This window comes from Mobula hypostoma, chromosome 16, assembly GCF_963921235.1.
Source record: "Mobula hypostoma chromosome 16, sMobHyp1.1, whole genome shotgun sequence".
Lineage (NCBI taxonomy): Eukaryota > Metazoa > Chordata > Chondrichthyes > Myliobatiformes > Myliobatidae > Mobula > Mobula hypostoma.
This window is the reverse complement of record NC_086112.1, coordinates 12,895,006-12,909,731: the sequence shown is the minus strand read 5'-3', so window position 1 is coordinate 12,909,731 and position 14,726 is coordinate 12,895,006. Positions and strand designations below refer to the sequence as shown.

Genomic DNA, 14,726 nt, shown 5'->3' with positions numbered 1-14,726 from the left:
CGCACCCAAAAGGGCTGACAAATGACCAGTGTGCAAAAGACAACAAACTGTAAATACAAAAAGAAAACATAACAATAATAAATAAATAAGCAATAAATATCAAGATCTTGGAATGAAGGGTCTTCAAAAGTGAGTTAGGCTCGTGTGTAAGCAAAATAATGATAGTTTCAGCTGAATACCGAGAAAATGGACAGTTTTGAAAGGAACTGAAAGGAGCATTGGTAGTCATCCTGAGCAGAAATAAATGTCTGATTGTTGGCAGTTGGGATAAAGGAATACTCACAACCCTCCTTCGAAATAATGTTCACACGTAATGACTGATTAACTGGCCAAACTCACATTCATTATTTAAGGAGTTTATTCTATATCAGATGTATAAAGCAGCAAAATAATTAATATGTGCAGTATCACTTTGTGATCCAAGGTAATATACCATTTAATGCAGATTATTTAGCTCTTACAGAGTTATGTTCAGAATTTTACCACTTGCACAATTAGAATAATTCTTTGTTCCCATCATTTGTTTCCCTGTCATATCTGAAGGAAAGATGTGATAGCATATCAATATCCCTTATTGTACTTCATGTGCTGAATATAAGGAATCATTATATTCAAAATGATTTGCTTGATGTAACCTACATGGTTCCATCAAGATTTCCAGTGCAGTAGGTACACTTTTCACAGCACAAAGACGAGTCACTTGTTCAGCAGCATTAATAAAACACATGAAACTATCAGATAATTTAATTACATTCAAAATAAATTCAGAAGAGCATGTTTTCAATTTTAACTGGTTATCTGTTCAACAACAGTTTCCTAAGTTGTGATGTGTTGCCAAGTAAATTAGTGGGTTTTAAAAGATTTGTCACTTCTATCAGATAGGATGAAGGTTGATAGTGCAACAGATACATTAGGGCAGAGTTGGGAGTCTAGAAGCTTCAGAATAGAAGGACATCCCTTTAGAAAATAGATGATGAATTTCTTTAGCCAGAGAGTGGTGAATTGACGGAATTCATTGCAACAGATAGCTGTGGAGGTCATGTCATTGGTTACATTTGAAGTGGAGGTTGATATGTTCCTGATTAGTCAGGGCGCCAAAGGTTATGGGAAGAAGGCAGGAGAGTGGGGTTGAGAGGGATGTTGCGGACTTGATGGGTCGAATGGTCTAATTCTGCTCCTCTGTCTTACATTAACCATTGATAGGTGTTGTGCTTGGAGGTGAATATTTATCCATTGCCAAAATACAAGTTCTCTGTTTACAAATGTGATGGTGTCTACATTAGTGATTTCTGGTAGTAAATGATGGAAAAGCTATTTTTAGACACTATACAGTGAAGAATTTGACATCGACACCAGTAGAACCATTTGTGGCATCAATGAATTGTAAATTTACCCTGAAATAAGCATAATGTCACTTGTAAGCTATTAATAATATCATTTTGGCATTTAATCTAACTTTGTAAATAGTTTTGTTTTATGAATAAACTCTTCTTGGGCTTCGAGCCGGGTACTGTTATTAATTATAACCGGCATTTCAATGACAAACTCTGTAATCGATTATTAACAAGGTGAGGGAGCAGAAACCTGATTGGATGAGAACTAACCAATCAAGAGGGACGGACCACAGGGGTGTAAATACCACCAGACTAGACATGCTCAGGCATCATCTCTGTTGAAGATGGCAAGAGTTTGTCATCGAAGTGTTGCTTATAATTGATACCTGTACCCGGTTGGAAGCCAGAGAGGATTTATTCGTCGTATATGCTGGGAAAGCACTAGGTCCTTTTTAAGTTTTGTTTTACATTGAAGCATATTTTAATGTTTTCAATGGAAGATTATGCTTCATAAAATAATTTCTGATTTGTTATAGCAGGATTAAAAATATTATGAATATGGTCAACACATTGCTAGGTAAAACATATTATCTCCACAACACTCGAAATTTCTAGGATTATCATATATGGGCTAAATTCAGTGAAGCATTTCTGCCTGTTTAGAAAACTATGTGTACATAGTTTCAGTGGAATCAATTACTTATTTTAATGTCACTTAAATGTTGAGAATCACCATATGAACTAACTTACAGTTTATGAAAATAGGCATAAGTGATCAGTACTGTTGTTAATGGCTGTGCTGCTGGCTAATTTATGTTTGCAATTATCTGCAGGGACCACCAGGTTCACAGCCCTCTCCACACGCACAGCCTCCACCACATAATCCCAGCAATCCCATGATGGGACCTCACAGCCAGGTAGGAAGGCACAAGTAGTTACTCAGATCAAACCATGTCTGTGTAAACACCACCTCTGACCAAATGTAGTTCTACTTGCTCTAATGACATTTTATTCATCATTTCTAGTACAGCTGTGATTTGGTTTTTTTGATGTTTTGCTTTTGCTTGCAACGCTGGTGTATGTGTGTTATTTTGCATGTTTGTCATTGTTTGGTAAGAAATATTTATTCCCAGGCCAAAATCTTAGTGTTTTCTACATAATATTGTATATTGTATTCCAGGTTAGTCTATCAACATATTTAAACTTTATCCAGATTAACACCTACTATCAATTTAGTTATGTTAATTTGTTGAAAAAAGTATAACTATTTTAACAAAAGTTAATTTACAAACATTAATATTCTGAATATTAAAATAATCTAGTAAAAACTGTAATATCAATGAATTATAATTTATAATAGAAAACATGACTTAAACATAACCAGCATGATGGTATGTCATAGCAACTAACTCCAGATTGAGTCCTAGAGCAATACGGCATAGATACAGGCCCTTCGGCCCAACAAGTCCATGTGCCCAACTCTATCAGCCCTTCCCCACCGTGTGCCTACCTAGTGTTTCGTAAATTACACTATTCTACCTGCTTGTCTCATCTGCTTCCTCTAGCAGCCTGTTTCATATATTTACCACCCTTTATATAGGACAAAAGTTGCCCCTCGGGACCTTTTTGAGTCTTTCCCCCTCACCCCATATCTATACAACCTAGTTCTTGACTCCTTTATCCCAGGGTAAAGACTGTTACTGTCCACTTTAACTGTGCCTCTCATAACTTTAAACATTACTGCAAGGTCAGAATTAGAATCAGGTTTAATATCACTGGCACATGTTGTGAAATTTGTTGTTTCACGGCAGCAGTGTATTTCAATGCATAATCAAATAAACTACAATATAAAGTATAAATATTAAAATAATTTAAATAAGTCGTGCAAAAAGAAAGACAAAAAAGTGAGTTAGTGTTCATGGCTTCATTGTCCATTCAGAAATCTGATGGCAAAGGGGGCGAAACTGTTCCTTCAAGCTCCTGTACCACCTCTTTGATGGTAACAATGAGAAGAGGGCATGGTCTAGGTGATGGGGGTTCTTAATTATGGATGCTGCCTTTTTGAGGCATCACATGTTTAAGGTGTCCTGGATACTGGAGGCACTAGTACCCGTGATGGAACTGACTGAGTTTACAACTTTCTGCAGCTGTTTTTTGATCTTGTGCAGTGGCCCCTCTGTGGCAGATGGAAACACAACAAGTTAGAATGCTGTAGTACATCTGTAGAAATTTCCGAGAGTCTTTGATGACGTAGCAGGTCTCCTCAAACTCCTAAGGAAATATAGCCGCTGTCATGCCTTCTTTATAATTGTGTCAATATGTTCAGAGATGTTGACACCCAGGAACTTGAAAGTGCTCGCCCTTTCCACTGTTGATCGCTTGATAAAGACTGGTGTGTGTTCCCTTGACTTCTCCTTCCTAATGTCCACAGTCAGCTCCTTGGTCTTACTGATGTTGAATGCAAGGTTGTTACTGTAACACCACCCAACCATCTGATCTATATTGCTCTTGTATGCCTCCTTGTCACCATCTGAAATCCTGCCAAAAATAGTTGTGTCATGGGCAAATTTATAGATGGCGTTTGAGCTTTGCCTAGCCACACAGTCGTGGGTGTAGAGAAAGTAGAGCAGTGGGCTAAACTTGCATCCTTGAGATGCACCAGTGCTGATTGTCAGTAAGGAGGAGATATTATTTCCTATCCTGACTGACTGTGGTATCCTGGAGAGGAAGTCAGGGATCCAGTTGAAGAGAGAGGAACAAAGGTCCAGGTTTTGGAGCTTGTTGATTAGAGCTGAGAGGGATGAATGAGGTCATCCCTTATTCTCCTGCATTCCAAGGAAGAAAGACCTAGCCTGGCCTTCTTCCCCCTTTAACTCAGGCCTTGTCCTGTTATTTTCCTCATAAATCTTCTCTGCACTATCACTAGTTTACCCCAGCTTTCCTAAAACGGTGTGACCTCACCAACAACTTGTACATCTGCAACATCATGTCTCAATTTCCATACTCAGTGCCCTGACTGATGAAGGCCAGTGTGCTGAACACCTTTTCCATCATCCTGTTTACCTGTGAAGCTGCTTTCAACGAACTGTGCACTTGTACTTATTTTCTCAATATCATTTTTTGTTTGCACAGTACGCCTTCTTTTGCACCTTGGCTGTTTGTCAGGATTTGTCTGTTATGCATAATTTTGTGTAAATTCCTTTGTATTTCTTTTTTTCTGTAAATGCCTGAGGATAAATATTTGTTAATATTTACCATTTATCCAGTTACCATCTGTTCTTTCCCCTTCAAAATGACTCTCTTAATGGACCTCCGACAGATCCTGTCTAATTCCCTCAAAACTAGTCCTGCTCCAGTTTAGGGTCCTAAGCTGTGGACCTGTTCTATCCCTTTCTGTCACTAAAAACCAATAGAATAATGGTCACTAGGGCTAAAGTGCTCCTTGTCTATTACATCAGTTACTTACCTTGCCTCATTCCCCAAGAGGAGGTCCGTTATTACACCCTAGCAAGTAGATCCCTCTATATATTACTTCAAAAAACACTGCTAGGCACATTTCTCAAATCCCATACCATCTAAACTCTTAACGCTCTGTGTGGTCCAGGCAGTAATGGGGAGATTAAAACCTCCCACTAATACAACCTGTTATTCTTACAACTATGAGCAATTTTTCTACGTACCTGCTTCTCAAGTTCCCCTGACTGCTGGGGGTGGGGGCAGGGTGCAAAGAAATAATTCGTATCACAGTTGGACGTCACACTACATCTGCTGGTTTGATTTTGGGCAGTACTATGAAGATAAAACTCATGCCATCTTTGAACTTTTTTAAAAACCAACTTGCAGTGGAAAAGTTTCAGAATGTTTGGGACAGCACAGTAGCGTAGCGGTTAGTATAATGCTATGACATGGCAGCGACCAGGTTCAATTCCCACCACTGTCTGTTAGGAATTTGTACATTCTCCCCGTGAGTGCATGGGTTTCCTCTGGATGCTCCAATTTTCCACCACATTCCAAATACGAGCGGGTTAGTACAGTAGGTTAATTGTCATTTCGATGTAATTGGGCAGCAGTGGCTCATTGAGCCAGAATAACCTGTTACTGTGCTGTATCTCTAAATAAGATATTAGCAGCATGCTGGCTAGTTACTGAATACTTCTCTGCCTCAGTTACCTTCCTGCTGCTGCTATCCAGCTGAAGAATGATCTCTTTTAAAAAAAAGAAACAAGTACCATCTATTGGTTTAGAATGAACTTGATAAAATTGTTGATAACAGAAACAAATCTTGATTGGCCTCAGATTCCTGATGGCAAATAGAAACAGGGAAGGTGGGGCAGTTTAAGCTTTAAAAAGTTCATATTTTAACCAATTTTTTAAAATGTAGATTATGTTTATGCATATCAGACTGTACTGATGTACTTCAGAAATATTGTCCTTTGAAATAACGTTTAAACCATTATTTGAATGTACATTAGGAATTAATATGCATTTTTAATTTTTGCATTCAATGAGTTCAATTGCGGAGATATATAAAAGCAATATTTAAATGCAGTATTCAATTATCCATTCTAATGTGAGAGGGCACAATTGGAGAAAAGTATCAGGAGATGCCAGGGATAAATTCTTTACACAGAGTGGTGGGTGTGTGATACGTGCTGCCAGAATGGTGGTAGAGACAGATACATTTGGGACACATAAGGCGCTCTTAGATTGAAATATGGATACAATAGGAAAATAGAGGATGATGAGTTAGGGATGTGTTAGATTGATGTTTGTAGTAGGTTAAAAAGTCTGCACAATATCACGGACTAAAGGGTTTGTACAATGTATTTACTTTTTTGGATTCAGAGGTCAGTCACTATAGGTTTCCTGCCAAGGCCTGCACAGGGCCAAATACTGTAGGCTTATTGCTTTAGGCAGCAATATTTGATTTTGACACAAATGACACAATTCACTGTATATCTTGATGTACATGTGATAAATAAAGCTATTTTTTCATTTTGTTTATAAAATGTCAGATCAATGCATAAAAATGGTCTATTTTCTACATTTGGCCCACTGTCAGTTGGTCACAATCACATAGAGCAGTAAGCTGCCCAAGCTGGTGATTTTAATGTCCAAGTGGGTGTATAGAAAATTATTTCATTTATACTAGATGACACTTGCAGTATTAAGAAATGAACATTGGAAATGTATAATAAATCTTTATGGTGCTTTGTGATTCATTGTCATTAAAACAATATGCTACAGCACATGTGTCTAGGTCTCAAGAGTTGGCATATTCTAAATATTTAAAATCTAAAATTTATTTGTGTGTCATAATTTGACCTGGTTGAGATAGGAATTGTGGTATGAACAAGCACTCAGATTTTCACCAAGTTCATTGATACGTATTTGATTCAATTTTTACAATAAGCATAGGACAGAAACATTTAGGCAAATCATTCCATTGTATCTGATTTATTATCATTCTCCTGCCTTCTCCCCATAACCTTTGATGTCCTGACTAATCAAGAATCTACTCAGCCTCAGTTTTAAATATACCCAATGACTTGGCTCCACAGCTATCTGTGGCAATGAATTTCACATCCTCTGGCTAAAGAAATTTCTCCTTTATCTCTGTTCTAAAGGGGAATTTTTGTACCTGAGGTTGTACCCTCTGGTCCTAGACTCCCCCACTATAAGAAACATCCTCTCCATGTTCACTCTATCTAGGCCTTTCAGTATTCAATAAGGTTTAGTAAGATTCATTTATTGGGAGAAGCTTGTATTTCAAAAAGACAAAACTGTGAACCTGGGCAAAGAATATGGGATGTTGGAACTGCATTAGACACCACTGTGGACATGATAAAACTACTGCATGTTGTCCAGAAAAACAGATTGTTAGCAGGGAGCTAGTAGTATTTATATGGCAATCTTGCAGATTTCACCTAGATTTTGGGGTGTAGTGGACAGTGAGGAAGGCTATCGTGGCTTGCAGAGGGATTTGCAACAGCTGGGAAAATGTGCTAAAAAATGACAGATGGAATTTAATGCAGACAAGTACGAGGTATTGCACTTCGGTAGGACCAACCAGGATGGGTCTTACAGAGTGAACAGTAGGGCACTGAGGAGTATGGTAGAGCAAAGGGATCTGGAAAGACAGGTACTTAGTTTGTTGAAAGTGGCGTCACAGGTAGTTAGGGTTGTAAAGAAAGCTTTTGGTACATTGACCTTCCTAAATTGATGTATTGTGTACAGAAGATGAGATGTTATATAAGGTTATATAAGTTGAGGTTATATAAGACATTGGTGAGGCTTAATTTGAAGTATCGGGTGCAATTTTGGGTACCTACATACAGGAAATATGTAAACATGAAAGGGTACAGAGAAAATTTACAAGAATGTTGCCAGGTCTGGAGGACCTGAGTTATAAGAAAAGATTGAATAGATTAGAAACATAAAAAACATACAACACAATACAGGCCCTTCGGCCCACAAAGCTGTGCCGAACCTGTCCCTACCTTAGAACTACCTAGACTTTACCCATAGCCCTCTATTTTTGTAAGCTCCATATAGCCATCCAGGAGTCTCTTAAAACAGTGGTCCCCAACCACCGGGCCGCAAAGCATGTGCTACCAGGCTGCGAGGAAACTATATGATTTGCCGATATGAGTCAGCTGCACCTTTCCTCATTCCCTGTCACGCGCACTGTTGAACTTGAACACATGCGAGGTCATTATGCACGTGTCATCCATGTCAGCGCAGGAATATCATCAACTCCTCGAGCTTGCAAATGACGGCGGGCTGAAAAGTATGTTTGACATAACATCTCTGCTGGCATTCTGGAACAAAGTCAAGGCCAAATATCCTGAGATAGCCACGAAAGCACTGAAAACGTTGCTTCCATTTCCAACATTTCTCTGTGAAGCGGGGTTTTCTGCAATGAACGCAACGAAAGCTAAATTGTGGAATAGTCTGGACATAAGGAACCCCTTCGAGTATCGCTGTCTCCCATCACCCCTCGATGGGACCATCTTGTTGCAGGAAAACAAGCCCAGGGCTCCCACTGATTCAGCGATATTGGTGTGTTGCAATGATTTTGTATGTTCAAACGAGGAAAATATGCGCTGTGTGTTTAATATCCAAACGTTCCTTAAAATGTTATGATGCTATTGACTTATAAGTGACTTATAATTGACTATTTTCATGTGAGGAAAATATGCGCTGTGTGTTTAATATTAAATTCGTTAGATAAACCCTTTTAGAAACGAAATTGAGTGTATTAGCCACTTGTAAGTGACTTATAGTTGACTTATCACCTATATTCCGGTCGTGATTAACACCCTCCCCCCAGGGTTGCCAACTGTCCCATATTAGCTAGGACATCCCGTATATTGGGCTAAATTGATTTGTCCCATACGGGACCGCCCTTGTCCTGTATTTCCCCCGCTAAGGTAGAGCGTTCCTATGAAACCTTTTGTGCCAAAATGGCATAAAGCACAGAAGAAATTACCATTAATTTATATGGGAAAAATTTTTGAGCGTTCTCAAACCCAAAAAATAACCTACCAAATCATACCAAATAACACATAAAACCTAAAATAACACTAACATATAGTAAAAGCAGGAATGATATGATAAATACACAGCCTATATAAAGTAGAAATAATGTATGTACAGTGTAGTTTCTGAGCCAAAAACGATTTGTAGAATAAAAATCACACATGCGCACGTAATGTATGTGCACGTCACACGTGCGCGCACACAGGTGCCAGCGCAAGGCTTCATGGTCATGGTAGTCTTTCTCGGGGTAAACACAGTGAGAAAGTTGGCAACCCTACTCCCCCGGACCCGGTGGGCCGGTCCGCAAGAATATTGTCAATATTAAACTGGTCCATGGTGCAAAAAAGGCTGGGGACCCCTGTCTTAAAAGACCCTATCGTTCCCGCCTCCACCGCTGGCAGTGGCAGCCCATTCCAACGCTCACCACTCTCTGCGTAATAAAACTTACTCCAACATCTTCTCTGTACCTACTTTCAAGCACCTTAAAACTGTGCCCTCTCATGCTAGCCTGTTCAGCCCTGGGGAAAAGCCTCTGACTATCCACACAATCAATGCCTCTCATTATCTTGTACACCTCTATCAAGTCACCTCTCATTCTCCGTCGCTCCAAGGAGAAAAGGCCGAGTTCATTCAACCTATTCTCATAAGGCATGCTCCCCAATCCAGGCAACATCCTTGTAAATCTCCTCTGCACTCTTTCTATGGTTTCCACGTCCTTCCTATAGTGAAATAGTTAGGACTGTATTCTTTAGAAAGTAGAAGATTGAGAGGACATTTGATAGAGGTGTACAAAATTATGAGGGTATAGATAGGGTAAATGCAAGCAGGACTTTTCCATTGAGGTTTGGTGAGACTAAAACCAGAGGTCAGGGCTAAGGAGTGAAAGATGAGAAGTTTAAGGAGAACATAACATAAGAAACACGAGGGCAGACTTATTCAGAGGGCCATGAGACTGTGGAATGAGTTGCCAGCACAAATTGTCCATGTGAGCATGATTTCAATATTTAAGAAAAATTTGGATAGGTGTGTGGATAATGGTGATATGGAGGGCTATGGTCCCGGTGCAGGTTGTTGGGAGTAGGCAGTTTAAATGCTTTTGGGCCAAAGGGCCTGTTTCTCTCTGGCTCTGTAATACTGCTGTTGATAACAGATTGAAGTCGCAATCACGTGCATACCTGAATAGCTTTCTGTTTTGTTTTGATTTTTTGTTATACAGTTTAAACATGTAGATAACTCTTGTGTTTTGTTAACATATAATTTGCATGGATTTATTCATGGTTTGATTAAGCTCTGTGCTGATAAACCTGACAATATTTTGACACAATGAATTACCATGTTTGACTTATCAACTTAACAATGGAGACATTTGCTTAAAACCATTCTGAATACGTTCTGAGTTGTGGTGTTGTAATTGGTGATGTTTAGATTCCCTGGCTTAAAGAATAATGCATGTTTAGATTTTCATTGATGCTCCTGACTTGATGGTATGGACCATCAGCCCCTTAAAGATTATGTGCTATATTCAAGATTCACAATTCAAGCTTGTTTTTTGTTATTCTTCAGTACATGAGTGTAACAGAGAAAGAAATGATTGTTACTCTGGATCCAATGTAGGATAAAAAAAAAACACAATAACCATAAAAACACAATAAATATAAATATAAAACATTCTTATAAAGCATAATGTAAAAGTAACTGTTTGAGTCTGGTGGTATGTTGTAAGCGTATTACATAGACTGATTGCATGTGAACATACAGTGACACTAGGTACATAAGTAGCTGAACATAAGGTAACTGACAGGAAATGATAAACTGACAATAACTCTAGGCAAGAGGAACTTTTCTAGATAGCAACAGGGCATATGAAAACACAGTAGGACTGTAACTATGCAAGTGTGGGTATGAAGCATAATTTGGCAGTGGATGGTGGAATGAAGGGTGCTGAGGGATTATGGAAAGGAGTGGATGTAGGAGTGGTGGAAACATTGATCAGCTTGACAGCTTGGGGGAAGTAGCGTGTCTGGAGCCTGAAGCGCACTGCCTGGAGGGGGGGCCATCTGAAAATGGGACATTGGGTGGAATTGTGAACCTGAAATTAAGTATTGTACACAAATTTAACTCTTTCCATTGACAAGTTTTTTTTTCTCCATTTATTTTTGCGAGCAGCCTTTCATGTCACCTCGTTATCCAGGAGGCCCCAGGCCACCACTTAGAATACCGAACCAGGTAAAATATTATTTGACTCACTCAGTACATATATTTGTATTTTATGAAAAGTTGTCTTCCTGTTCTGCATCCGTGATTTTGATATATTGATCTATTGGAGTGACTATAATAATAATAATACTTTTCAGACTGAGCCACAGTTGTAAAGGAAATGAAAACAAAGAGCTTTTCTTTACTGTAACTTCAAATTCATCGTAACTATTTACAGGTGTAATATCCTTTAGTTTTTCTGCCTGATCTTTTAATTGTTAGTGTGTACAAAGAGCATATGTATTTACAATGTTATTTCTTTCCTGAAGGATGAAAAGAAAAAAAAATAAAGTTGCTTGTAATCAATGGACTATTAATTATTTCTGAGAACATAGTGATGTCTTGAACATTGTTTTATCTTGAACATATTAAAAACTTTTTTTAAAACATTGCAAATTAATGAATTAGGGACATTTAAGCAACTCAAAACTAGCCACATGGATGATCAAAAAAATGGAGAGTTATGTAGGAGGGAAGGGTTAGATTGATCTTGGAGTGGTTATAAAAGCCAGCCAACATCATGGACAGAAGGGCCTGTACTGTAGTGCTCTACGTGCCTTTTATTTATTCTCAAGCTGTTAATGTGCAATTTTTGAGTGACTAGGGAATGTATGCAAAATATGTTTCCACACTGGTGGATGCTAAACATTAGTGACTTCAGGAGTCCTGCACATCTGCCAAAATAAATTTATATTAATTGTTGTCATTCCTGCACTTCTTAAATGGGAGATTGTCACTGAATCCAGCCACTGTCAGAACACCCAGTTCATTTGGGGTGCAGCGACAACAATGGTACCATCACAGGCACGGGAGTGAGTTTTGATCCTGATCTTGACATTCTGGTGAAAGTGACGGGCAGCTAAGGAGGTCCTACAGACAAGTCTGATCAAGAAGCCACAGAGGGCTGAAGTAAAATAAAAATAGAAAATGCTGCAAACAATCAGCAAGAGGCAGTGTCTCTGAAAAGTGGACTGGAGTAGTGTTTCAGGGCTGAAGAAAACACTAAGTAGAAGATGTCCTGGGGCAACACAGAGACATAGCAGTTAGTGTAAATGCTGTTACAGAGCCGGTAACCCAGGTTCAATTCCCACTGTTATCTGTAAGGAGTTAGTACATTCTGCACATGACTGAGTGGGTTTACTCCGGGTGCTCCGCCTTCCTTCCACATTCCAAAGACATTTGTCAATAGGTTTATTGGTCACGTGGCTGTGATTGGGTGGCAAGGGCTTATTGGGTCGGAAAAGCCTAGTAGTGTGCTGTATCTGCAAATAAAATAAATAGAAACATTAGTGTTGGGTCACATGTTGTATCAGTAGTTGGTCTCGATGAGACCCAGGAGGAAGGAATGGGTTAAGTTAACTCTACCTGATTACCTGAAATTGTAAGCTTCAATCATATTACACTACTCTTCCAAATGTCAGGAACCCATTTTCAGTAACTGTGACTAATTACTTAATATATCACTGTGGTAATTCACCCTGCAGTTTGAGAGGGAGAAGCTAAAACCAGATGTATCAGTATTACATTGGAGTAAAGGGAATTACAGAGGCATGAGAGAGGAACTGGCCAACATAGATTGGAAGGGGACACCAGCAGGGATGATAGCAGAACAGTAATAGCTGTAGTTTCTGGAGGCAATTTGAAGGCGCAGTATCGATTCATCCCAAAGAAGTAGTATTCTAAAGGGAGGTTCATGCAACTGTGGCCCATAGGGGGAAGTCAAATACGGCAAAAAGGCAAATGAAAGAGCATATAATATGCAAAAATTAGTGGGAAGTTAGAGAATTGGGAAGCTTTTAAAAACCAACAGAAGCAATTAAAAAAGGAAAGAAAAGATGAAATATGGTAAGCTAGCCCATAATATACAGGAAAATATCATAAGCTTTTTCATATATACTTTATTTATTTTTCTTGTTTGTTTTAGCATGGATAGAAGATTGGCTGACTGGCAGGAGGCAAAGAATAGCTATAAAGGGGATCTTTTCTTCTTGGCTGACAGTGAACAGTGGTGTTCCACAGGGGTCATTATTGGGACCATTCCTTTTTGCGTTATATGTCAGTGATTTGGATGACAGAATTGATGGCTTTGTGACCAAGTTTACATGTAATACGAAGATAGATGGAGAGGAAGTCAGTGTTGATGAAGTGGGTAGTCTGCAGAAAGATTTTATCAGATTGGGAGAATGGGCAAACAAGTGGCAGATGGAATGTAGTATAGGGAAGTGTAAGGAATAAAGGCACAGATTATCTTCTAAATGGGTTAAATTCAAAAATCAGAGGTTCAAGGTGACTTCAAGGTGAATGAGAGGAATTTCATTGAAGCCTATCGAATATTGAAAGGCCTAGATAAAGTGAATATGGAAAGGATGTTTCCTATAGTTGGAGAGTTTAGGACCAGCGGGCACAGTCTCAGGATAGAGGGGTGTCCATTTAGAATGGAGATGAGGAGAAATATCTTTTGCCAGAGGATGGTGAATCTGTGGAATTCATTGCCACAGACAGCAGTGAAGGCAAAGTCATTGGGCATATTTAAAACAGAGATTGATAGGTTTTTGATTGGTTAAGGCATCAAAGGTTACAGGGAGAACGCAGGAAAATGGATTTGAGAGGGATAATAAATTAGTCACGATGAAATGCTGGAGCAGAATCGATGAGTCGATAAGCGTAATTCTACTCTTATATCTTATGGTATTGTGGTTTTAAGGCTGCTTTGCACTTGTTGCAAGGCCACTACAGGGTCTTCCATGTAATGAATGACCCAACTAATGGAAATCTAACTCTGCAAATTCTCCATTTTAAAGTATTTTTCAAGCTGGTGACAATAATAAAATATGTTATGGTGTTTGTTAATTAATGCAAACCGTTAGATAATGATTGTCAATTTTAGGGTGGTTATTCAATGAAATGAAAGAATTATAGCAAGTTTATGCAGGCAATAGGATGTAGGTTAATCTAGGAAATAGACATTTCTAATGTAGGAGAAATGGACTCGTGGACAGTTCCCAGGAAGGAGCCCTTATCACCCAGAGACTCCAGGTGTATCCATTCTAAGATGCCTTGCTTGAAATGTGTATGATAGCTTAGGTGTGTCTAATTAGTGTCTGTTAGCATATTGGAGTATGATTTCTCCTTGATGTATCTATAATATATAAATGTAAAAATTCTGTTAGTTTTTTTGGTCTTCTTTTGCTTTTATACCCTTTTATATGCTTCACTATAGAAAGGTTTTCAAAGCTTTAGAGAGGGTACACAGGAGATTTACCAGGATGCTATCGGAATTAGAGAGCATGTCTTATGAGGACAGATTAAGTGAGCAAAGGAGGATGAGAAGTAACTTGATGGAGGCGTGTAAGACGATAGGAAGCAAAGATAGCATAGACAGCCGGAGACTTTTTCCCAGGATAGAAATGGCTATTATGAAGGGCATAATTTTAAGATGATTTGAGGATAACATGGGGGACATGGGTGTGGATGGAATGTGAGTAGTAAGTTTTTTACACAGAGACTGGTAGGTACTGGAATAGCCTGCTGGGGTGGTGGTAGAGAAAATAAATTAGGGGCATTTATGAAACTCTTAAGATAGGCACATGGAGA

At 38.8% G+C, this 14,726-nt stretch overlaps 1 protein-coding gene and 1 long non-coding RNA gene across 3 annotated transcripts in view; one reads left to right on the top strand and one right to left on the bottom strand.

Annotated features, from left to right (window-relative positions):
• ssbp2b (single stranded DNA binding protein 2b) overlaps window positions 1–14,726 on the top strand; it is a 371,929-nt gene that overhangs the window by 299,395 nt on the left and 57,808 nt on the right. For both annotated transcript variants that reach the window (XM_063068536.1, XM_063068537.1), the window contains 2 exons: window positions 2,168–2,251; window positions 11,043–11,102. In XM_063068536.1, the coding sequence (XP_062924606.1) occupies window positions 2,168–2,251; window positions 11,043–11,102 (144 nt within the window). The remainder of the gene's footprint in view (window positions 1–2,167; window positions 2,252–11,042; window positions 11,103–14,726) is intronic.
• The window catches only part of LOC134357227 (uncharacterized), a 31,945-nt gene continuing 28,327 nt past the window's right edge, over window positions 11,109–14,726 (bottom strand). Inside the window, exon 3 of the long non-coding RNA XR_010020572.1 lies at window positions 11,109–12,394. This is a non-coding gene — a long non-coding RNA (uncharacterized LOC134357227). The remainder of the gene's footprint in view (window positions 12,395–14,726) is intronic.